The sequence below is a fragment of the Rhinoderma darwinii genome, chromosome 2 (genome assembly GCF_050947455.1).
Source record: "Rhinoderma darwinii isolate aRhiDar2 chromosome 2, aRhiDar2.hap1, whole genome shotgun sequence".
NCBI classification, from domain to species: Eukaryota; Metazoa; Chordata; class Amphibia; order Anura; family Rhinodermatidae; genus Rhinoderma; species Rhinoderma darwinii.
Genome location: NC_134688.1, coordinates 467,974,271 through 467,997,874, shown reverse-complemented (window position 1 = coordinate 467,997,874; position 23,604 = coordinate 467,974,271). Strand labels below are relative to the sequence as shown.

Here is a 23,604-nt window from a genome sequence, read left to right as displayed (position 1 = left end):
GGCATTTGCAACTTTACTACGCCATAAAACTGGCATAGAACGAATAATAAATTCCCCTTTGTGTTTCAATGCCTCACCATTTTCAAGATCTCTGCTTGCTGTCTGTGAATAGGAACATTCTTGTTTTCATCCAGAGAATGAAAACCGTTATAGACCTAATACCTAACAGACGTAATACTTTTTACAGCTGAGGGATTGCTACAATTGTATCCATTCTCGACAATCCTCCATTCTAGACAATCCTCCAGTTAGATACCTTTTATCCTGCACTGATACATTGTAGCAAACTATCTGTGTGACATTCACAGGTGTTTCCATAGTAAGAATATACGTCTGTGCTCTGTTGATTATATACAACACCCAAATAAGTGTCAGTAAAGGCAAAACAAGGCGCGAAGAACATCTTGGCAGAGAATGAATGTCTCTTTCTACAAATAGACCATGTAGCGTTGCTGACATTCCAGAGACTGACGCTTCCCTTCTGTCTGAGCACCTCATTGTATTCAAGATCATCCCTTGTTCATACAGAATGTACTCATTGTTCATTCAGATCATTTAAAGCAGCAGCACAGAGTATTTCAGCAAAGGAATGTCCTGAGGTTGTGAGGGGCAATGACCTGTCCACTCTTGTGATGATGTTAGTGAGGACAGGGGTGTATGTGTCATGATGTAAGGAGACAAGTGGCAGGACACAGACTGAGTTACATAGTGAAGGGAAGATGGGTTCCGCAGTACAGAGTATTTCAGGACGAAAGTGTGTTTACCTGTCCTCTTATGTGATGATGTTAGTAAGGACAGGTCTACATGTGCGGGGGCAATGCCATGATGTGAGGGGGGAATGGGGACAAGAGGTCAGAGACTGAGATTTACATAGTAGAATGAGCAGGGTCCCCTCCCTGCAGCACAGAGTATTTCAGATGAGGAGTGTGCTGATCTTGTGGGGGGCAGTTAACCTTCCTCTCATAAGATGATGTTAGTAAGGATGGTGCTGCATGTGATGGGAGCAATGTCATGATGTGAGTAGAGAATGGAGACATGTAGGAGATCACAGACTGAGAATTACATAGCGGAATAAGAAGGGTCCCTGCAGCACAGAGTATTTCAGTAGAGAAGTGTGCGGATCCTGTGCGGGCAGCGTCCTGTCCTCTTATGAGATGTTAGTGAGGACAGTGTCACTATGTGAGGAGGGGAATGGGGACAAGTAGGAGGTCACAGACTGAGAGTTACTTAGGAGAAGGAGCAGAGTCCCCAGCAGCACAGAGTATTTCAGCAGAGGAGTGTGCTGATCTTGTGCGGGCAGTGACCGGTCAACATGTGACAGGTGCAGTGTCATGATGTGGGAGGTCACATACTGAGAGTTACTTAGAGGAAGGAGCAGGCTCCCCTCCCTGCAGCACAGAGTATTTCAGTAGAGGAGTGTGCAGATCTTGTGGAGGGCCGTGACCGGTCGGCTTGTGACTAGGGCAGTGTCATAAAGTGAGAAGAGGAATAGAGACAAGATGAAGGTCATGAGATAGACAGCGGACGGAGCAGCAGAGGATACGGACGTCATACGGGGGCCCCTTGATGGCCGGCAAAATATTACAGATTTCTTGTAGTGGATTTTGTCGCGGAATGTATGACCGGCTGATCGCCAAGTCTTGTTGAGATGAGAAAACCTCTCTAATGGTCATGACTTGCTGTGAGGACATCCATGGCTGCGGCTTTAGGTTATAGGACCCGGGTGAGGGAAGGGGATTCTTGACTTTGTAGGTAACAATAGCTGAAGTGTTCCCAGTGCCGGCGCGTTCCTGGGGATTTCCAGTCTCTCATCATGACACTTTCTATTCACACCGGAGGGAAGTCTTGTACAGCGAGTTACACGGCTACGACACGAGGGACACGAGAATAACACCGAATATCCTACAAATCCTGAACTAGAAAAGGATGCAAACTACACACCAAACCCTATATAATACTACAGGCCATAATATGTGCTAGCCACAATCAGTAGCCACATAATAGTTCCATACCGTGCCCATAAACAATACCATCTATATTTGGGCCCATATAATAATAACAACACTCTAACCCTAGTTCATATAAGGCCTTGTCCACACAGCGCTAAAAAAACCAGAAGTGTAAACGCGCCAAAAACACTAGAGTTTTTGCAGAGCGCTTCTTAAAGTACACGCGTTTTTGACGCATTTTTTTGACGCGTAATTAGGACTCCCATTGACTATGGGAATTTGGCGCATTTTACGCGCCAAGAATTGACCTGTCGCTTCTTTTCTTACACTACGTATTTTTTAAACACGCGAGCGTAAAAAAAAAAAAAAAGGTGCCGTATGCACTACAATGCGTTTTCCCATTGATGTTAATGGGAAGCTTAAAGCAAGCGTTTTTGCCACATTTTTCGGCACAGAAAACGCGGCAAAAATGCGTCTAATACACGCCAGGTGAACAAGGCCTTAGGGTATGTTCACATGGCCGTAAACGCCCCGAAAAACGGCTAAAAATGCAGAGACTGAACGCCTCCAAACATCTGCCCATTGATTTCAATGGGAAAAACGTCAGTTTGTTCCCATGGGGCGTTTTTTACGCCGCCGTTTTTAAAAATGACACGTAAAAAAGAAGTGCACGTCGCTTCTTGAGCCGTTTTTGGAGACGTTTTTCATTGGGTCAATAGAAAAACAGCTCCAAAAATGACCGTAAAAAACAGCTGAAAATCAGAGGTTTTTCCTTGAAAAGAGCTCCGTATTTTACAGCCGTTTTTAGTTTAGCGTGTGAACATAGCCTTACAGTATCCGCCAGGTCACAATACCATTGATATCAGGGTGCATATAAGCGCTCCAGCCCTACCAACGTCCATATAACAATACCATCTAGGTTCATACACGTAATAGTAGCAGCGGTATTGTTTCCCATATAATAAGATCACCTGATATCAATTCCCATATAACAATGAAAACTATAAAGAGTCCATATAGCAACAGTCCAATATCAAAATTAGATTCCATATAACAATATCATTAATATCACGGCCGGCAAAACCGTATTCTCCAAAATGCCATATTTGGCAGCCTCATCCTTTTGTTGTCCCATTAGTCTGGAGAGCTGCCATGAAATCCTATTCCTTGCAGGCTATCCAGCCACATCCCCTCAGACTGCCCTTTATGGTGGTCCAGACGACAGGCTGCCTAAAACAGCCTGAGTGTGTAATACCCCACAGTCCACAGGTTGTTGTAGGAACGTTCCTACTATACTAATATTCACCACTAGTTGGTATCAGTACAGGACTTAAAGAGGCTCTGTCACCAGATTTTGCAACCCCTATCTGCTATTGCAGCAGATAGGCGCTGCAATGTAGATTACAGTAACGTTTTTATTTTAAAAAAACGAGCATTTTTGGCCAAGTTATGACCATTTTTGTATTTATGCAAATGAGGCTTGCAAAAGTCCAAGTGGGTGTGTTTAAAAGTAAAAGTCCAAGTGGGCGTGTATTATGTGCGTACATCGGGGCGTGTTTACTACTTTCACTAGCTGGGCGTTCTGACGAGAAGTATCATCCACTTCTCTTCAGAACGCCCAGCTTGTGACAGTGCAGATCTGTGACGTCACTCACAGGTCCTGCATCGTGTCAGACACATCGGCACCAGAGGCTACAGTTGATTCTGCAGCAGCATCGGCGTTTGCAGGTAAGTAGCTACATGGACTTACCTGCAAACGCCGATGCTGCTGCAGAATCAACTGAAGCCTCTGGTGCCGATGTGTCCTCGCTCGTCTGACACGATGCAGGACCTGTGAGTGACGACACAGCGTGATCAGGCAGAAGCTGGGCGTTGTGAAGAGAAGTGGATGATACTTCTCATCAGAACGCCCAGCTAGTAAAAGTATTAAAAACGCCCCGATGTACGCACATAATACACGCCCAGTTGGACTTTTACTTTTAAACACACCCACTTGGACTTTTGCAAGCCTCATTTGCATAACTACAAAAATGGTCATAACTTGGCCAAAAATGCTCGTTTTTTAATAATAAAAACGTTACTGTAATCTAGATTGCAGCGCCGATCTGCTGCAATAGCAGATAGGGGTTGCAAAATCTGGTGACAGAGCCTCTAAGGGTAACTTAGGCCTCATTCACACGACAAGGTCCGAGTGTCGGCCGGGAAAATCGGCCGTTTTTCCCGGCCGGTTTGCATCCGTTCCGATTCTGTTCCGGGCCGTGTTGCCGTTTTTTCCTTGACCGTTTTTTAATCGGATGAATTTTTTGCACTTTATTATTTTTTTATTACTATGGTCTGTCCCCCAAAGGTCAAAAAAGACCTTTTTGGAACTTTATATATATTTTTTTCTCTCTTTTACACCATGTTTTCCCCTGTAACTGGAGCTGCACAGCAGGGAAATCAGCCCTCTCATAGTGACGATTGTCACTAATAGGGCTGTGCTGGGTCTAGTAAGACCCAGCAGCAGTCTGTAAGTAACGGCACCCGGCGATCATGTGACCAGTCACATGATCGCCGGGAGGAATAGAGACAGCCAGCGGCGCAGCCGCTTCCTCTATTCATATACACAGCGTTCATTGAGCGCTGTGTAAAAATACATTGGAGAAGACAGAAGCAACGAAAGCTGCTTCTATCCTCTCCTCAGGGTCCCCGGCAGTCACTGACAGCCGGAGACACGACATTCAGCTGCCCGATCGCGCGGGCAGCAAGTTAAAACCCGAGCCGTAAAGTCTATGGCTCGGGTTTTAAGGACCCGTCCCTGACCGCTGGCCGTAAAAATACAGCCAGCGGTCGGGAACCGTAACAAGCAGGGGAAGGGAACCAGCGCAGCGCTCCTTCCACCTGCTGTACACCCCGGCCCTGCCACACAGTATCTCCAGCGTAGCCATTCGTCCGAATGGCATCAACTCCTCCTCCTCACATGCACGCTGCGCTGTGAGGAGGAGGAGAGAGTGCGCGAGCGACGGTAGACCCGGCCATCACTCGGGACACATTCCGGTGATGGCCGTGTATTACCCGGCCCCATAGACTTCTAAAATAGGGCATGTCCCATTTTTTGACGGCCGGTTTTCCCGGCCCGTCAAAAAATCGGTCGTGTGAATAGCCCCATTAGGGGTCTATTATTCTTAATGCAGCCGGGTGCCGGCCGATTTATGAACGGCCGGCACCCGGCCGGGAAACCCTGCCGTGTGAATCCCGCCTTAACGTTCAAATAACTTCTGACATGTCAGAAGTTTGGATTGGTGGGGGTCCGAGCACTGAGACCGCCACCAATCGCGAAAACGAAGCGGCAGCTGTGCTCGTGTGAACGCTCAACCGCTTCGTGCCTGTTCGGCTTTTTCCGGAAAGCCGATGTATCGGAATACAGGCTCATAGACTTTCTATTGAGTCCGTACACCGATACGTTTATTTCCGGAAAAAGCCGTACAGACACGAAGCGGCCGAGCGCTCACACGAGACCTTCTGCCACTTAGTTTTAGCAATTGGTGGCGGTCTCAGTGCTCGGATCACTAACAATTAAACTTCTGACATGTCAGAAGTTATTTGAACGTTTAGTTACCCTTTTAATGATCCGTCGCTACCATCATACGGATGTAGAATTATAAAATATCTTCTTCTTTTTCCCTCCTTTTCCTACAGTGAACTGAATGCAAAATCCCGAGAGCTGCTGCTACAGATTTCCGAATCTGGGAAACCTGCTGGGAGTAAGTACGATAGTATTTAGTAGGATTCCTATTAAAGGGGTTTCCGGCCACTAAAAATTCATGGCCTATCCTCGGGATAGGCTATAAATAGCTGATGGGTCGGGGTCTGACTTTCGGGACCCCCACCGATCAGCTGTTTTGAAGGGGGTGCTCGTACGAGCGCTGCTTCCCCTTTGTTTGTAGTGGTCATTCACGGGTATTGCAGCCTTTTCTCCCATTCACTTCAATACCTGTGAATAGCCGCTACATGCGTGTCAACGACTCACAGCGAGCAAGAAGAAATGAAGGGCAAGCAGCGCACGTAAGAGCTCTGCACCACCTTCAAAACAGCTGGTCGGCGGGGGTCCCAAAAGTCGGACCCCGAACCATTAGCTGTTTATGGCCTATCCTGAGGATAGGCCATCAATTTTTAGTGGCTGGAAAACCCATTTAAGTTCTTGGACAATTGGATAGCAGTAAAATATATTTACCTAATCCAGAATATTTGATCATCTGGCACAATTATTGGTTGATTATGAAATATTCCGGATTATCGGACATCATAGAAAAGTAGATTTAAACTAATTTGTTTGACCATTTGGGCAAATGGGCAGTGCCTGGCGGCCAATAACCAGGGATAGGCTCTTTAAAAAAAGGTCTCTGGGCGCAAAATCCAAAAATATTAACGTTGTGGATATATTGACTACAGTAATTCCCCCTTTTCTTGAGCTGGAGCTCACTAGGTCTCTTTCGGTCCCCTGTGTGTGGGACTACATGATGATGGGCCATGCACACAGTAGGACGGGGGACATGGCAATGGGAGGGAAACACTGCAGTAAGTATATTTAAAAGTTTATTATTTGGGGATTTTGCTCCGGTTGACCTTAAAATTTAAAGGGGTATCCCAGGCCCTGAAAAGTGCAAAAAAAAAAAAAGTGTTAAATTATTTCCCAGTGCAATGTGTTAACCCAAGTGAAGTGTATTTATGATAAGGGGTAAGGGACCCGTGACCCTTACAGGCCAGGTCCAGTCCACCCGTTATATTGTGTGATGGCAATGGTGTCATACAATGGGTGACGTGTCCTCATTTATATGTGATTTATTGTACAATATATGGTGACAATTCTTTATTATTTTTGAAAAATTTGTGATAATGAAATTTTTTGATTTTTACTGAAGGTCCCCCACTGGCCTGCGCTACTGTGCCCCTGGATCTATTCAGGAAGAACCCCTCAGGAAGGCAGAACTATCCACTCGATACCAACAGCCCCTTGTCGGGGTCGATCAGCGCTCAGGTAGGTGTTTAGTAATTCAGCCCTTTTGATGTTGCCTCCGTACACAAACTATAGGGGTCCTTTTCTGGTGACCAGTAGTTCTCCACAGTGTGAGATCCTTTTATTATAGTGGTAAAAGAGGTATACGGGCATAAAGAGCATATGTATAAAGGTTTCATCCAAAGTGGACTATCCCTTTAAATTTAGGGTTGGGTCCCAGTGGTGATTTAAAGGGCCCAAACCCTGAAAGAGGGACTTGTTTCCAATGACATAGTATTGTCTGGTGACATTTACAAGCTGTGATGGTGAAATATGATCGTTATTATTCATTTCAGTTCTTGTTTGTGGAACCGACTGAAGTGAAATCCTGGTCAGTCCCGGTCCCTGCAAAGAAAGTAGAGAAGGACCGGACGGTCATGCCTTGTGGTACCGTGGTCACCACCGTTACGTCTGTTACTTCAAAACCACGGATAGAAGGAAAGAGTCCGGCTGCCAGCTACAGTGATAAGACATTGGGTAGGTTATTTTCAATGATCAGACCAGAGTCAGGGTAGGGGCATGCTCCATGAGGGTGGGGGCAACAAAATGTCAGAAAATTAGTATCTGTATTTTCTCCTGAAATATCTTAGTCATTATGTTCTTGCTGTGTAAATAAACTCTACATGTACTGACTTATACATAGCAGCCAATCTGAACAAGCTGAGCTGCAGTGTAAAGTATGGGGGTTACAGAGCAGTAACCTATGTCATTGATTAGTTCATACATTCATTTTTGTAGAGATTGCAAAGCCTTACTCAGTACTAAACACAGATCAATATTTCAGACTATAAAGTATACTCACCATTTTTCAATTGATGATTTATTGGAGCTTAAATGCGTTGTCCAGTTTAGAAACCCTATTGTCCAATAACATATTAGGGCATTCAGAGTTTGTAGAGGGGGGGGTCCCTCAAATATCCAGAGCAGAGAGTGACTCCAAAGAGCGTCTCTATCTCTCTCACTCTCTGGAGGACCCAGCATATCCATACATTACATGGACAGCCCATTGATTTCAATGAGAACTGTGTAATACTGCATCTCCCGTGTGGTGGCGCTGTAGGGTAATTGAACACCTGCTGCTGAATTCCCCCACAGAACACAGCTGATTGTTGGGAGTTCCAGCAGCGGGACATCCAGGAAAGTCCAAAGCCGAGAACCCCTTTTAAAGGGAATGTGTCGTGATTATGGACCCCTTTAACTTGGGGCATCTATTAGGTGCCAGAAGGTGCTAACTGAGAGGGACAACATTTTTTCTTTTTATTGAAAGCTCAAGTGCGTGCTCTCGATCACCCTAGCGCCACAGAAAACTGTGCACAAGGATCCGAAAAAAGAAGGGCCCCCAAACTTTTCTCTGTCCCTCCGAGCCAGAAGGTCCTACAAGAGCCGGGGACCAGGAGCCACCCCTCACTGAAGCTTATGGAGACCCTTTTGTGCTTCGGGTGTTTACCTAGACTGCCACCCAAGTATACCCTGGAGCTCATTGTATAAGTTTGGCTTAATCAGAATGGGAAGGCGGGTTGCAGGAGGGTGAGGAACATGATGGCCGTCCCCCTAGACCACTAGAACAGGACCACTTGGCTACGTCCATGATACTGTAGTAAGAAAGGGACCTAATAGATTATCTCCAGTAACAAATTCCGTATAGGGGACATATCTCCGGAGAGTATCCATGTTTTTACATTGTGGCGTCCCCATTACCCTCACAGATTCACCAGCAGGGACTCCTCCTAAAATAAAAGTGATTGAAAGGGACTTCTCAATACAAGCCATTCCTTCCCAAACTGGTGTGGTCAGCAAGGCGCTATCCTCGTCAGACACAGGTAACACGTTCCAACCTCTTTAGTCCCTTTTTGTGGACTTTTTAATACTCTCCAAACCATTTCTAACGATAATATTATTTGTCTTGGAACCAGAACTCTTGATGTTGAGCGGCTCTGACCCGGTTGCAGAAGTTGCTATAAGACAGCTGAGGGAGTCCTCTAAACAGTCCTTAAAGTCTCCTCGGAAGAAGAGCACCATCATTATATCAGGAATCTCAAAGGTGAGTGCCTGCTGGTCCCTGTTGAGATACAAGTTCTCCGTCCTGTATAACTATAGTCCATTTCGGCCATTATTGGATACCAAACAGCCCCCAGGCCTGACCCAACAGAAAGTTTTGCCAGACGGTTTTATTATTATTAAAATAATAATTTTAATATTTTTATATAATATTTAACATTTATAAAAACTTTCAGTAGAGGAGGCACCGGTAGCGCAAAATGCATAAAAAACCCACTCCCAGACACATACCCATAGACAGACAATGAGGTGTCCCTACCATAGAGGCAGACCGCACAACTGCTGTCTGGGTCTTGGTAAAAAGGGGCCTGGCCTCTTAACTGCTCCCCCTAGTGGTATAGAAACAAGTCTGTGTTTCATGGTGAGGCAGTCTGTTATATAGCTTAATAGCCTGAATTTTTGTAAAAACTTCAGTAACGTTTAGCGAAATTTACTCAAACGGCGGTCACCCAAAAATGAAGCGAAGAGGTTTCTAAGCGATGTGAAGTATGCGGAATACACTAAGAAAAGCTGCAAGAAGAGAAATAAATATATATTGTACATAGGTAAAGAATAGTATTATTCTATGAGTATGTATTTGCTGCAGCGGAGTAAGGCCTCGTTCAGCAGGTGTATCGCAACCGTGTTGAGTTCAGTAGAAGAATACACCGATCTGCCATAACATTAATACCACTGACAGGTGAAGTGAATAACATTGATGATCTGGTGACAATGGCGTCTGACAAGGAGTGGGGTATATTCGGCAGTAAGAGAACAGTCGGTTCTTGGAGTAAGGATCGGGCATGCATAAGGAAGTTTGACAAAGGCCAATTTTTGGGTCAGAGCTTCTCCAAAACGTCCGGTCTTGTGGGGTGTTCCCGGTATGTAGTGGTTAGTACTTACCAAAAGTGGTCTAAGGAAGGACGACCAGTGACCGGCAACAGGGTCATGTGTGAGCAAGGCTCATTGATACATGTGGGGAGTCTGGTCCGATCCCACAGAAGATCTACTGTACCACAGTTGCTCGACTGCGCTATTCATTCCGCTGTTGAAACGGAAACCTGCCGGAATGGTGACGAACGGAAACCATTAGCGATGTTTTCGTCACCATTGATATCAATGGTGACTGAAAAGGAAGCTGTGGTTTCACTTTCCGTTGCGGGGTTCACCCGACGGAAACCTCAGACGGGAACCCCGGAACGGAAAGCGAACGGAGATGTGAACAGGCCCTAATCGACAAGTGAGCCTTAGAACTGGACGATGGAAGACGGTGGCCTGGTCTGATGTTTTACATCATGTGGACGGCCGGGTTCGTGTGCGTCGCTTACCTGGTGAAGAGATAATATAAGGATGCACTATGGGAAGAAGACAAGCCGGAGGAGGCAGAGTTCTGCTCTGGACAATGTTCTGCTGGGAATCCTTGGGTGCTGGTATTTAATGTCCATGTAACACGTGTCACCTACCTAAACATTCATGGTAACGGTATTTCTGATTGGCAGGGCCGTCTTTCAGTAGTATAATGCGCTCTGCCACAATCCAAACCTTGTTCAGGAATGGTTTGAGGGACATGAAAAAGACTTCAAGGTGTTGACTTGTCTCCAAATTCCCCAGATCTCAATCTGATCGAGGATCTGTGGGATGTGATGGAAAGTCTGAGCCATGGAGTGGAGGCCCCAACCCACAACCTCACAATTTAAAGGGACTTAAAGGGAATGTGTCGCTAGAAAATTAATTTTTTTAGTTAAACAGTTAGTGTATAAGTGATTAAACACTGTTCTAATTTTTTTAATTTTTTCACGAGTCAGGAAATATTATAAATTAGATTCTAATTTATAACATTTCCCAGTGCTGGTCACTAGATGGAGCAATTCCCAAAATTGCAGCATTGGCATGTGGTAAAGCAACCTCATTGCTTTATGTTGCAAAATTTGAGAAAACTCACTCGCTCTAGTGAGCTCACAGAATCCCCCTCCTTTATCCTGGCTAGTGCCGGGAGAAACGAGGGGATTGAACGGTCAAACCTCCTACACTGTGTGTCGCCATTTTTTGAGCTAACACACAGTGTAGTAGGTTTACATACAGTAGTAAACACACAGTAAAACACTTACATACACAGAAATCTCTTACCTGCTCCAGTCGCCGCCGCTCCCTCCGGTCCATCCGCTCCGTCTGCTGCCGCTGCTCCAAGTGCACAAGTCCGGAAGCCGCAACCGGAAGTAGTAATCTTACTGTCCGGCCGCGACTTCCGGTCTACAGGAAAATGGCGCCGGACGGCGCGCAGTTCAACTTGGTCTGTGTGGGAGCGGCGCATGCGCCGTTCCCACACAGACGGCGTACACCATAGTGGATGGAACGGGCCCCGTTCGCATTCACTATGGGACTGGAGCTGCCGTATTCCATGTCTGTATGTGTCGTTAATCGACACATACAGAAATGGAGTAAAAAATGGCAGCCCCATAGGGAAGAAAAAGTGTAAAAATAAAAAAAAGTAAAACACAAACACACAAATAAATATAAAAGTTTTTATTAAAGGACTAAAATCAAACTGATGTTAAAAATTTTTTTTTCGTGACACTGTTCCTTTAAAGCTGCTGTCTTGGTGCCAGAGACCACATGAACCTTCAGAGGTCTTGTGAAGTCCAAGCCTTGATGGTTTAGAGCTGTTTTGGTGGTACGAGGGCGATCTACACAATATTAGGCAGGAGGTTTTATTGTAATGGGTGATCGGTGTATAATACGGGGCTCTTGTGTCTCCATAGACGGTGCTTACTCAGGATGATGAAGCCACACTCATGTTGAATTACGCTGCCTCCATGGACAGCACGACTGATAATGACTCATCCTTCACCTTTGATGACGTTACTGCAAATGCTGCCAATGAAAAAGGTCTACCACTGGCGTCAACAACCACCATGCCAGCTATGAGCTCAGAAGATGAGCTTCATGATGCCTGGGAGCTGGGCAGTCAGCCAGGGGAGTGGAATGGAAATGGAATGGAGGACCTAGACTCTGAATTAGTGTCTGTCAGTAACTTGAGCATCTCGGAGACGGGGAGCGTCAGAAAATCGAAAGGTCTGTGCTCAATGCTGTTCCTACTGTGATAAGTCGTAATTACATAGGACAATGTGAATCTAATTAACCATGGGGTGATAATCTGATGCTTCTCACCGGCATAAATTTGCAACTCATTACCATTTGTTAAAAGAGCTGATAAGTGCTAATCTGGGAGTCCTCAGAAGAATGGGACTCAAGTCTTGAATGCCACCAGGACAGATCTTCTATAAATTAGGTCATCTATAAAATGTCCTCTCCAATCTGAGCTTGTGAGGATCTGTAACAGTCTGATGAGCAAAGAATGGGGATACGTTGACCACTGGGTACTTTGGGTCAGGGGTATAACTATACAGTGGGCAGCGTTTGTGGGCAAACTTGGGACCTGGAGCCAGTGGTGGCCCAAAAGGTCTCTGCCCCATATTTAGAGACCATCATTATGAATGGCATGTGATAATTGAGGGCCTAGTTACAGATTTTGTAGAAGGGAGCTACTTACTCAATAGCTGATTCTTGACCAACCTTCAGAACTTTGAAGGCCCAATAGGGCAGAGTCTCCTTAATCTAAAAAGAGCTGGTCCGGTTGACCTTATTGCTTCAATTAGATAACTCCGATTCATACTTACCAAATTGTCAAGGATGTTGGGTGGAGGAGCGTAGTGTTAGTGGTTGAGGATGACGGTATTTATCAAAACTCATAAGTCCTTGGTGTAAGGTCTCTTTCATGTGTGCTTATCACCATTTCCAATGAAATAAAATGGGGTCTCCATGTCAACTTTGATTCCCACCTTAACATTGCACATCTAGAGCTTGTAGGCACCTTCAAGTGCCATCCATTGCAGTAGATAAGGGTGGCGTGATCCTCCGGTGATGTCCTTCTAATACTGAAGTTAGCCATACACATTTAGATAACAGTCGGCCGACAGCTATTCCTCCAGTGTCCCCTATATTCATGCACGTGTTTTCAATGGGGAAAGGGGGACAAGGGGCTTCTCTCCTACGGCAGCAGAAGATCTGTCATGTTGATATCCAACATGTCCGATTCCTCTTTCCCCTGATTATACTGGCTAAGGGGTAGAAGGAGGGGACCAGTTTGATCTGGGATCTACTTGATCCATGAACCCATGTCAGACAAGAGCTGCCTCTATGATATGTAGACCCTGGTCAAAGAAAATCTAGTGAGGTTCATGTAACCCTTGAGTCCTACTGATACTAGAGGTGGAGCACGCGCTAAGGGTGTACTGATTGCCATACAATAATATTATCCCATGACCGTGATCTCCAAAAATATTCATTGATACCAAAAAATGTTGCTTGAATATGGCCGCGGGTTCTACCACATGGACTCCAAACCCAACCCATGTCTGGAACCTACCTCAATGCTAAAGAAAACCTTCTAACTAGTATTCTGGCTCAATGGTTAGTACTGTTGACCTGCAAGCCGCGGCTTTGAGTCCTACCAGGGCACAATTCATGGAGTTTTTCACCCAGGATTTCCTCCAAGTACCATGGGGTCTTCTCGTGTTCCATAAACGTCCTAGTGGGTTAGTTGACTGATTTATAATAGTAACACGTATGTGTATCTTTTTGCATCTGCAGAGGACACTAGATCTACAAACGCTTAAATGGGTGGTTCAGGATTAGAAAAACATGGCTAATTTCTTCCAAAAACAGCGCCACACCTGTCCATGGGTTGTGCCTGGTATTGCAGCTCAACTCCATTGAAGTAATTAGAGTCGAGCTGCAACACTAAGGTTATGTGACTGATGTAAACTGGACATATGACCCATCCACCATTCACCAGATGCCTTAGGACAGTTTCTCAATGGTTCTAAGCCAAGTACCTCCTACTCAAATAAATGACATCAAAGTACCTCCAAGGCTAGGATCCTGGTGCATCATGAGTACCGTGTGAGTACCCACAGAGACATGTCATGTACCCCCTGAGGTCCACATACCACAATGTGACAACCTAGGCCTTAGGGTATCCGCATCATTATACACATTTAGCTATAAAAGAAAAAATTCTAAATCTATTTTTTGTTTATACAATGAATAAAAAATGTCAATCCAGGCAAAAAGTTTAAATCCTGTTCTTGACCAGGTTAGGGTAGATCTTCCACCCCAAGATCGTTCCTACTTGGGGTATTGCCGTGCCACGGTCTTGGAGACCTGGGGTTCTTCCGGTTTCCTCCACCCCGGCCACAACACCCCAATCGGGTGCAGATCAGGAGAAACCAAATACCTTGGCATGATCAGCCCTAAGTCTGAGGTTAGGGGGTGTCAAAACACTAACAAGGGGTGACAACCAAAATTTTGGCAGATTTGATTCTTGAGGTTGATTATATGGCTTGCAATGGCTCTTCTCTTTTTCTTTTTCAACTACAGGCTGCTGTGGAAAGTGTTGGGGCAAAAAATAAGATTGAAAACTGCATGCAAATTTTTTGTTTTTTATAATTTTACATTTTTAAAAAAAAAAAATAATCTGGGACAAATTCATTTTGATACATAAAGAATTTTAGCAACAAAAACTGACAAAAATAAAAAAAACCGCAAACAACTCATGGTGCTGGGATTCAGATCACGAAATGAAAGCTCCATGTTGTCTGTCCAATCACCTCTCATTCGCCATTTTCCTGTTTGTCTCTTTCTCATCGTCTTTCTTTCCATCTCTTCTGTCACCTTAAGAGGAACTTTTCACCAACTCCAATTAATTGCTCACACAGTAAGTCAACACATTTCCATCTCTTCTTTTTGTGTTTCTTTTTGTCACTGTTTTACCAAGGTGAACTACAACTACCCTTGGTCCCCTGGGCTGGGATTAGTGATGTCATTGCTCCTGATGTGGTGACATCATCAGGATTATCTAAGATCAAATCAAAATAATCATTGCCGCGCTTGTTTTTACAGCGCTAGAAGAACTTGCATGGAGCGTAAAATGTCAATTGCTCCTTGTCTGAAGATCATCATTTGCTGACTGGCTCCTTTGTTGAAGTCTGAGCCCTGCAGGATTGTAGTTTGGGCAGCATGACCGGTGAATACAGGGATTTGTAGCGTGGAAGGCAGCCCTGTATTTCACACTACGTGTCCCTGAATTTTAGGTCATATACTTGCAGTCTCCTGTTCCCGGATCTTGGCACTAACTGCATAAATGTACGGCGGATGTCGCCAAGGGGTTAAAAAAGGAGCAAACAATGGACTTTTTTTTAAAGAAAAGTTTTCAAGCACTATTGTGCCTGTAGTAAAGAAGGAAAATCTCTCCCTCCCCCGAAATGATATGCACTGTCCACGAATTTTATAGGCGATTGGTAACCTTGGTTAACACCCAATATTCCTGATAGTTTCGGATGGTGAAAGGGTTAATGAGGTGGGCTAGGGGAGTATACCTATTATTTAATTTTATTTAATATAAATAGGTCCACAATTCTTTTTAGGGGTCACAAGTCTGTTTTTGTTATAGTTACATGATAAAATAATTTTTGCCTGCAGCCACCACTAGATGGAGCTCATTGCATAAGGATTTATGCTGCTCCCATTGAGCTCCATTAAAGGGATAGTCCCATTTTATAGATCAAATATAAGCCGTCCTATTCGGCTGTTCTCCGGAATGTGGACGCATCGGGTATGCGCTCCAACAAGGTAGCAGGACTATGTTACTTATATTGTAGCTGCAGGTTTAAGTCCTGCCCATAAATTGGACAAGGAGTGGGTGCGAGCGGCGGCGCAGTGGAGGCGGAGATGCCCTGTAAAAAGGTAGATATACAAATTTTTGGGATGGAACATGTTTATTTGGTGCAGTTCAGAGGATGATTGAAGATTTTTATTTTTTTTTATAAGCGAGACAGGAATACCCCTTTAAATCCATATGCTATGAGCTCCCCCTAGTGGCGGCAGAAATAATTTTTTTTATATACGTGACCTCAGAAGAAGGTTTCCAGGTAGAGGGACCCCCTTAGGATGTCTTTACATACTTCAATAATGCATAAGATATAGAAATAAGTAGAAAATTGTTGTAATCGGTAAATTAACACGTGCGGATTCGGCATTGAAAATTCGCAACAATTTACAGTACGGTTTTCAAAACCCCATCCACACATAGCAGAAAAAATCTGCGCAAAATTCAGGGCATGCTTGTTATTCGGTTGGGTGTGTGACGACGCTGATTGATGGTGGAATCCGTAATATGACATCCCCTTTAATATTCCGATACGTGTGGAGCCGCCATTATCCTATAAATCTGATCCATGCCATATAACTGACCTCCGTTTTCTCGCAGGTGGACTTTTACACAAAGGAGCAAAGCTATTTTTCCGCCGGCGGCACCAGCAGAAAGACCCCAGCATGAGTCAGTCCCACAACGACCTGGTCTACCTAGAAGGACAAGGGACGACGGAGCATCGCAAGAAGGGGGCCACGCTGTCCCGACTCCTCGGCAAGAACAAGAAGCTTCTCCCCAAAAACAAACACAAAAATAAATCCCAATCGGAAAATGAATAAACCGGCCGGGCAAGATGGCTGAGCAAAACACCACATACGTGTCCATGAGGAGAGCCCTGTATGGAAAATACGTCGTCAGGGCAACGTGAAGGCGTATCTGATGTCCCTCATGAACTTGTGAAATCCTAAAATCCCGCCTTTTTTTTTTTTTGTCTTTTAGCTCAACACTGTGAGATTTTAGAAGTCTTTTAAGGTTGCCGGTCTCCACTGCACAATGGAGGCAGCCATTTTATGAGCTAAAGCAATACTCATGAGAATATAGCCTGTGGTGAGGCAGCCATTTTGTGAACTGCACCAATAGGAGTGCGAGATTACCGCGTATTCCCACCTTCTCAGCTTAGCTGGTCATTGACGGCAGTGTACCTCATACCTCAGTGATGTTACTGGTTCCTAGGGAATATGTGTCATTGTAAACAAAATGGCTTCCGCCGTAGAATCGAAATGTAAGGTTTGTCAACACTAGGCCTCATGGAGCTGCCTGTTAATTGTATTTATGGGTCACTTGCGTATGGTTACCTCTAAATGTGGGCCGGGGATTCCTCGGATATCAGCCCCGTACCATGTAGACATATATCAAAAAGCAACGGCCACCCTGAACACTAATGATGTACATAATGGCTCCTTCCATGGGAAGGGCAGCACGCCATGTTCCCTGTTCTCCAGATAGGTGCGGGCCCTAGAAGTGGGACCCGCACCGATCAGGCATTTATGGCATATCCTATGTATATGCCATAAATGCCTGAGATGGGAATGCTCCTTTTATATAGGAAAGCTGGGGCGTAGCTATAGGAGGGCCTGAGGTAGCAGTCGCATCCGGGCCCTGGCCCTTTAGGGGGGCCAGCGGCTCCTCTGATACATAAGAAGACACCAGTTTTATAAATGGCCCATGATAAGTAGGGGGCCATGTTACAGATTTTGCATTGTGACCCAGGAGCTTCAAGTGGCGCCTCTGTAATAATGTATAAAATTTGGAAAATATTATAATCTATAGATATTATGTGTACATATAGCAGGGGTTTCACCTAACCTGGTAAGCTGAGTGGTGGGGGTGCTGAGTCATGGGTGCTTTCCTCCATTGGTATATAATCGCTGCTTTCAAAATTCTGCTGGTTGCCCTTGGAAACAGACAAGACTTTAGCCCCACCCCGCTGTCAGACATGTGACCTAACCGCTTCGCTCTAAGGACTCGTGCACACAACTGTTGTGTCCTATCAAATGTGAAACTGTCATCTGAGATCCCACAATGCACTGCTCTCAGGAAACCAGCAAAATTGTGAAAGCGGTTTGGATCTGTATATAGAGAATAATAATATATATAATATACATGTTATGTGGGTTTACATTTTAAGGTTCCCCCTTTAGGGGGAAGACCATGGGCTGAGAACGCTCCATACCGAGCGGGTGTCTGTTGTATATTACAGCCGGCATCCCGATCTTATGGGTAGGATTGGCGATAACTCCGATCCTGGCAGTTTAACTAGTTAGATCCGGGGTCAATCCTGACCACGGCATCTAAGCCATAAGACCGAGAGAAGGGCCCCCTCTGTCACCCCGCGACACAATCTTGGGATGCTGATGGGTTGTCATAACAGCCAGGGGCCTAATGAAGGCCCCAGGTCTGCCATTTTAGTATTTCTATTAAAGGGGTTGTCCACTTTCTGAAAACTGATGACCTAAATGAAAAAAGTTATGGCTCTCAGAATATGGCGACACAAAACAATTATTTTTTTAACGAGTAGTTTTTTTCATTGTAAAAAGTAGTAAAATATAAAAAAAAAAACTTTGCAAATCGTATTCACCCGCAGGATAAAGTTAACATGTCGTTTTCACCGCACGGTGAACGCCATAAAATAAAAAATGGAGGGTTATCACTTTTCATCAACGCCCTCGCAGAACAATAGGGCCTGGTTCACACCAGAGAAAGTGTGGGTGTTGCCCATAGCAACCTATCAGAGTGCAGCAAATTTGAAGATGATGGGATTAGTGATCTGATTGGTTGCTATGTGCAACAATTTTTATGTGTAGGGCTCAATGTCTCAAGAAAGTGTCAGTGTTGTCCATAGCAACCAATCAGATCGCAGCTTCCAGAGTTTATTTTAAAATGAAACGGGTGATCTAATCTATTTTAGGAAAGCTGGGAGACTACCAATATGGCCGCCGTCATCGCCTTCCCATTTGTCATCATTCCTTAAGTACTGACCAATAAATCCAGAAGCTCCTGAACCCTGATGATAAATCAATTCCAGATCACCCACCCCTCCCCCCCCAACTACCACTACTGTTCTTTTAAGTGGCACGGGGACCACCGGGCAGGTATAAGGACCGGTGTGTGACTGTAACCTTTGCATACCTCCCAACCATCCCGTTGTTGTGGGACTGCCCCATAAAATGGTCCTCAAAAGGGGGCATGGCTTATGCAAATGTACCAAATCGGGAGAGATTTTCTGGGCGGGGCTTAAAAAACCTCAGCAATGAGGACTCCATTGTTGGAAGCTGTGCCTCTGCACCCCGCTAAACCTGCGCTCCCCACCTTCTGATTATCGTTTACACCAAAACACTGCCCATAGCCGTTCACTTATCCTGCCTGCACTTTAAAATGACGGCTGGATGGCGACCTGGCCATCATGACGCCATCTTTAACGTACACTCCATACAAACCACCATCGTTTTGTGTGCGGTTCATCCCGGACTCCGTGGACTGAGCCATTTCCATGATAAAACGCTATTGGTTTACTAGGAACTGGTGACATCACTGAGGCCCATAAGCACTTTCTCCCCACAAAATGGCCGCCTCCACTTGTAGATAACGGGCACAGTAGGATCTGTGTAAAAAGCCTTTTAGAAGTACCATTTTATAACCAGCTGTATTTGTGATGTTGTCACAGTTTGTGGGATGGCCTGTTGCTTTTTTTTTTTTTAGGAATTTCTGCGCCCGGCCAATTAAAGGGGAGCTCCACCTTTGACTGACATGGACCATAAAGTCAGGAAATGTAAAATCCAGCTACATTATAATATATATTCATTATCTTATTTTTATTTTTTCAAAAAAAATCTCCTGTTACTACATGAAATCAGCTTGCTGACAGTTTCCAGGTAGCGCCAGGAGCGTTTTTTCCAGTTTATTTTTTACTGTGGTTACCTAGAATTTTATAGTGTGGATTTATTTATTTCTCTTTTTTAACTCACAGTTCCTACAAACCATTGCTACAAGAAATAAAACTGTCAGCAAGCTGTTTTTATACTGCAGATAGGACTTGCTGACAGTTTCCAAATAACAAAAGGAGATGTTTTTTTTTTTTTTTTTATTAATTTTTAACTTTTCAGGGACTGTTGACTGTTACTACTGTTTCCTTGCTAGAAATGGCCATGTTGATGGTTTCCAGGTAACGGAAGATATATTTTTTTTTACAGATTTTACATTTCAAGCCTGTTGGTCATTGGGGAAGCTTCACTTTAGGGGTACATTCATACGTGCTGGTAGTGGTGGAGAAGGATGCCGGATCGCTACTGCATATTTTCTTAAAGGAACAGTTTTAGGAAAAACATTATTTTTTTTTTTCCCCATTATTTAAGGCAGCATGAAAAAAATGTGAAAAATCCACAAGAAAAACGTGTGAATGTGCCCTTGGTCTTTTGGAACTTGCTATCTATGCAGCATGTGCGTACACATTGTGGTCAGTTCAAATGGCTGATTCCTGTCACATGACATTTTAGATTTAAAGGGGAACTCCATCTAAAATGATCTTCTGAGATCACATTGCTAGGGTTGTGTGAACCATTGAGCGCCATTTGTCGGAAATCTCTTGAGCAGTAGCAAACGTGATTGTCAGCGCTACAGAGCACCATGGCAATTCCGGGAATATAAGTATGTCAATTCCCCTTTAAGAAAACCAGCCCGTACATAGTGGAAACCATCGCTTTGGCGTTATTGGTCATAAGGTCTATGGTCATATGTATAAATCATCATATATTTAGTGTACAAAGAAAACACTTCCTTTAATCCGGCATGAAATGGATTTGGTAGATGCTGGATTATCAAATATTCCGGATTAGCAGATGATGATAGAAAAATACATCAATAATTAAAAGTCATTCCTGTAAATTGATCTTTCTTGGGAGATTTATTTTACGGGTCTGCGCTGGATGATCAGATGTCGGATTAAAGGACATTTTTATAAAAAAAAAATATATTTTTTTTTTTTTTAAAGTGACAGGAACCCAAAATTCTGCCTACAATGTGTAAACGGCGACATTCCCGCGGTATTGAAGCGGCGGATGGTTTGTGTAGTGATTGAAGCGTGAATGAATGACGAGTGAAGTGGGTGATCTGTATTCATAAAAAGCGGGTATCAAGAAGAATAAAACACTGATTAACCCCTCAGCTGCTGGCACTCTATGGACTTCTCAGGCGGACAAAGAAGGGGTTAACTGTCCTGCTGTATAAACGTTATTGCCGCGGCAGCATTAACAGCCATATGAAATGATTATGCAAAATGATAATGTACTTTATATACTATTTAATGCCGTATAAATATAACAGGAATAATCCCATATTTTTGTTTTTCCCTCAAGTTTACATTCGAACATTGGATTTTATTTTTTATTCTTCTACATCTGTTCATAACTTTATCTTTTATTCTATTATTAAGATTATAAATTGTATTTGTTCTGTATTAAAAAAAAAGAATCTTCACTGCTTACCGTCTGCTCGTAGAATATAATTATTTTTTTATTTTTTCCCAGTCTATTTCACTATATTTTGACTATACACGATATAGAATTTTTTGTTATTCTTTCCCTGAGGTTCAAACTCTTTTTTTTTTTTACCTTTTTATTATGTTTTTTTTTTTTTTTTGATTTTTTTTGACAATTTTTCTTCACAAGTTTTTATTATTTATTTCTTTATTTTATTACTAATTTTGTTTTATTTTTTTTTAACAATTTTTTGTTTTTGTAATTTATTTGATTTTTTTTTAATTTTTTTTTCACTGATTTAAATTTTTACTTTTTTACTATTTTATGTTTTTATGTATTTCTTAGGCGGGATTCACACGACCGGGTCGGGTCCGAGCCCGAGTGCCGGCCGGTAAAATCGGCCATTCTGCCCGGCCGGTTTGCATAAAGTTATGCATCCGTGCCGGGCCGGGCAGATCCGGACAGTGACATCAGCGGCAGCTCCTGAAGGGGAATCCCCATGTGTTCGGGGATTCCGCTTCAGGAGTTTCCCCTGATGTCACTGCCCAGATATGGACAGAGACATCAAGCGCTCTGTCCAGGAGCGGAATCCCCGAACACACGGGGATTCCGCTCCTTCAAGGAGCTAAAGTGCGGCTAGCACATAGCAGAGCGGGGAGATACCTCCCCGCTCTGCTATAGTGGCGTCGCTGCAGTAGTAGCAGCCGCAGCAGCTGCTGCTACTAGCGGCGCCATCTAAGGTGTCGCCGAGCCAGGGTGCTTTTAACAAGCAGGGGAAGGGAGCCAGCGCAGCGCTCCCTCCACCTGCTGTACACCCCGGCCCTGCAACACAGTGTGCAGCGATGCCATTCGTCAGAATGGCATCAACTCCTCCTCCTCACATGCACTCTGCGCTGTGAGGAGGAGGAGATAGAGCGCAAGAGCCGGGAAACCCGGCCATCACTCGGAACACATTCCGGTGATGGCCGTGTAATACCCGGCCCCATAGACTTCTATGGGAGCCGGGCGGCCGGGTGTCCGGGCAAAGATAGAGCATGTCCTATTTTTTGACGGCCGGATTTTCCGGCCGTCAAAAAATCGGTCGTGTGAATAGCCCCATTAGGGGTCTATCATTCCTAATGCAGCCGGGTGCCGGCCGATTTATGAACGGCCGGCACCCGGACGGGAAACCCTGCCGTGTGAATTATTTCTGTTTTTACTATTTTTTAGTACTATTTCTTTTTCCTTTTTCTTAACCCCTTAGTGACCAGCCTATTTTAGGCCGCAATGACCAAGCTATTTTTTTTTACGTTTTTTCTATAGTCGCGTTCAAAGAGCTATAACTTCTTTATTTTTCCACATAGCTGTATGAGGACTTGTTTTTTGCGGGATTTGTTGTACTTTTTAATAGTCCCATTTTGGGGTACATATCATTTTATGATTAACTTTTTATTTGGGGGGGGGATAGAAAAAAAACTGAAATTCCGCCCTTGTTCTATGCTTTGCATTTATTCTTTGCGTCGGTACGATTACGGTGATACCACATATGTTTAGTTTTTTTTTATGTTTTACGACTTTTGCACAATAAAATTATTTTGTTTTTGTATCGTCGCTTTCCAAGAGCCGCAATTTTTACATTTTTCCGTCAATGTAGTGACTTGAGGGCTTGTTTATTGCGGAACGAGACGTAGTTTTGGTTGGTACTGTTTTGTGGTACATGGAACTTATTGATTAACTTTTTTCTTATGACTTCTTGGGGGGTAATGTTAAAAAATATAAATTTTTCGTTAGTTTTTTTGCGGGTTTTTGTTTTTTTGCGGCGTTCACCTTGCGGTTTAAATTACATTTTAACTTTATTGTTTTGGTCATTCCTTTTACTAAATGAAACCGGCTTTTATGTAAAAAAAATTGTTGTTTTTTTTACTGTAATTTTTATTCATTTTTATTTAACATTAATTACTTATTTTTTTTAGTCCCACTACGGGACTTCACTATGCGATCTTTGGATCGCTGCTATAATGCTTTGGTATAGTCCGTATACCAGAGCATTATTGCCTGCCAGTGTTAGCGTACGTTCACACGGCACATTTTCAGCTGTTTTTCGGGCCTTAAATGCCCTCAAAAACGGCTGTAAAAACAAGCTGAACGCCTCCAAACATCTGGCCATTGATTTCAATGGGAAAAACGGCGTTCCGTTCAGACTGAGCGTTTTTTTACGCGGCCGTTTGAAAAAAAACGGCGCTTAAAAAAACGCCCCTTAAAAAGAAGTGCATGTCACTTCTTGAGCCGTTTTTCATTGTGTCAATAGAATAACCGCTCCAAATAACGAATCAAAAAACGTTTTATGCTTTAAAAGCGGCT

The 23,604-nt window shown here is 43.9% G+C and overlaps 1 protein-coding gene across 3 annotated transcripts in view; it reads left to right on the top strand.

Annotated features, from left to right (window-relative positions):
- C2CD2 (C2 calcium dependent domain containing 2) overlaps positions 1-20,755 on the top strand; it is a 56,247-nt gene extending 35,492 nt beyond the window's left edge. For 2 of the 3 annotated variants that reach the window (XM_075854633.1, XM_075854635.1), the window contains 7 exons: positions 5,628-5,692; positions 6,851-6,966; positions 7,281-7,461; positions 8,691-8,804; positions 8,898-9,025; positions 11,781-12,093; positions 16,349-20,755. In XM_075854633.1, coding sequence (XP_075710748.1) covers positions 5,628-5,692; positions 6,851-6,966; positions 7,281-7,461; positions 8,691-8,804; positions 8,898-9,025; positions 11,781-12,093; positions 16,349-16,569 — 1,138 coding nt within the window. In that variant the 3' untranslated portion in view covers positions 16,570-20,755. The remainder of the gene's footprint in view (positions 1-5,627; positions 5,693-6,850; positions 6,967-7,280; positions 7,462-8,690; positions 8,805-8,897; positions 9,026-11,780; positions 12,094-16,348) is intronic. The other variant, XM_075854634.1, reaches the window with a different exon arrangement.
- Positions 20,756-23,604: the final 2,849 nt, after the last annotated feature.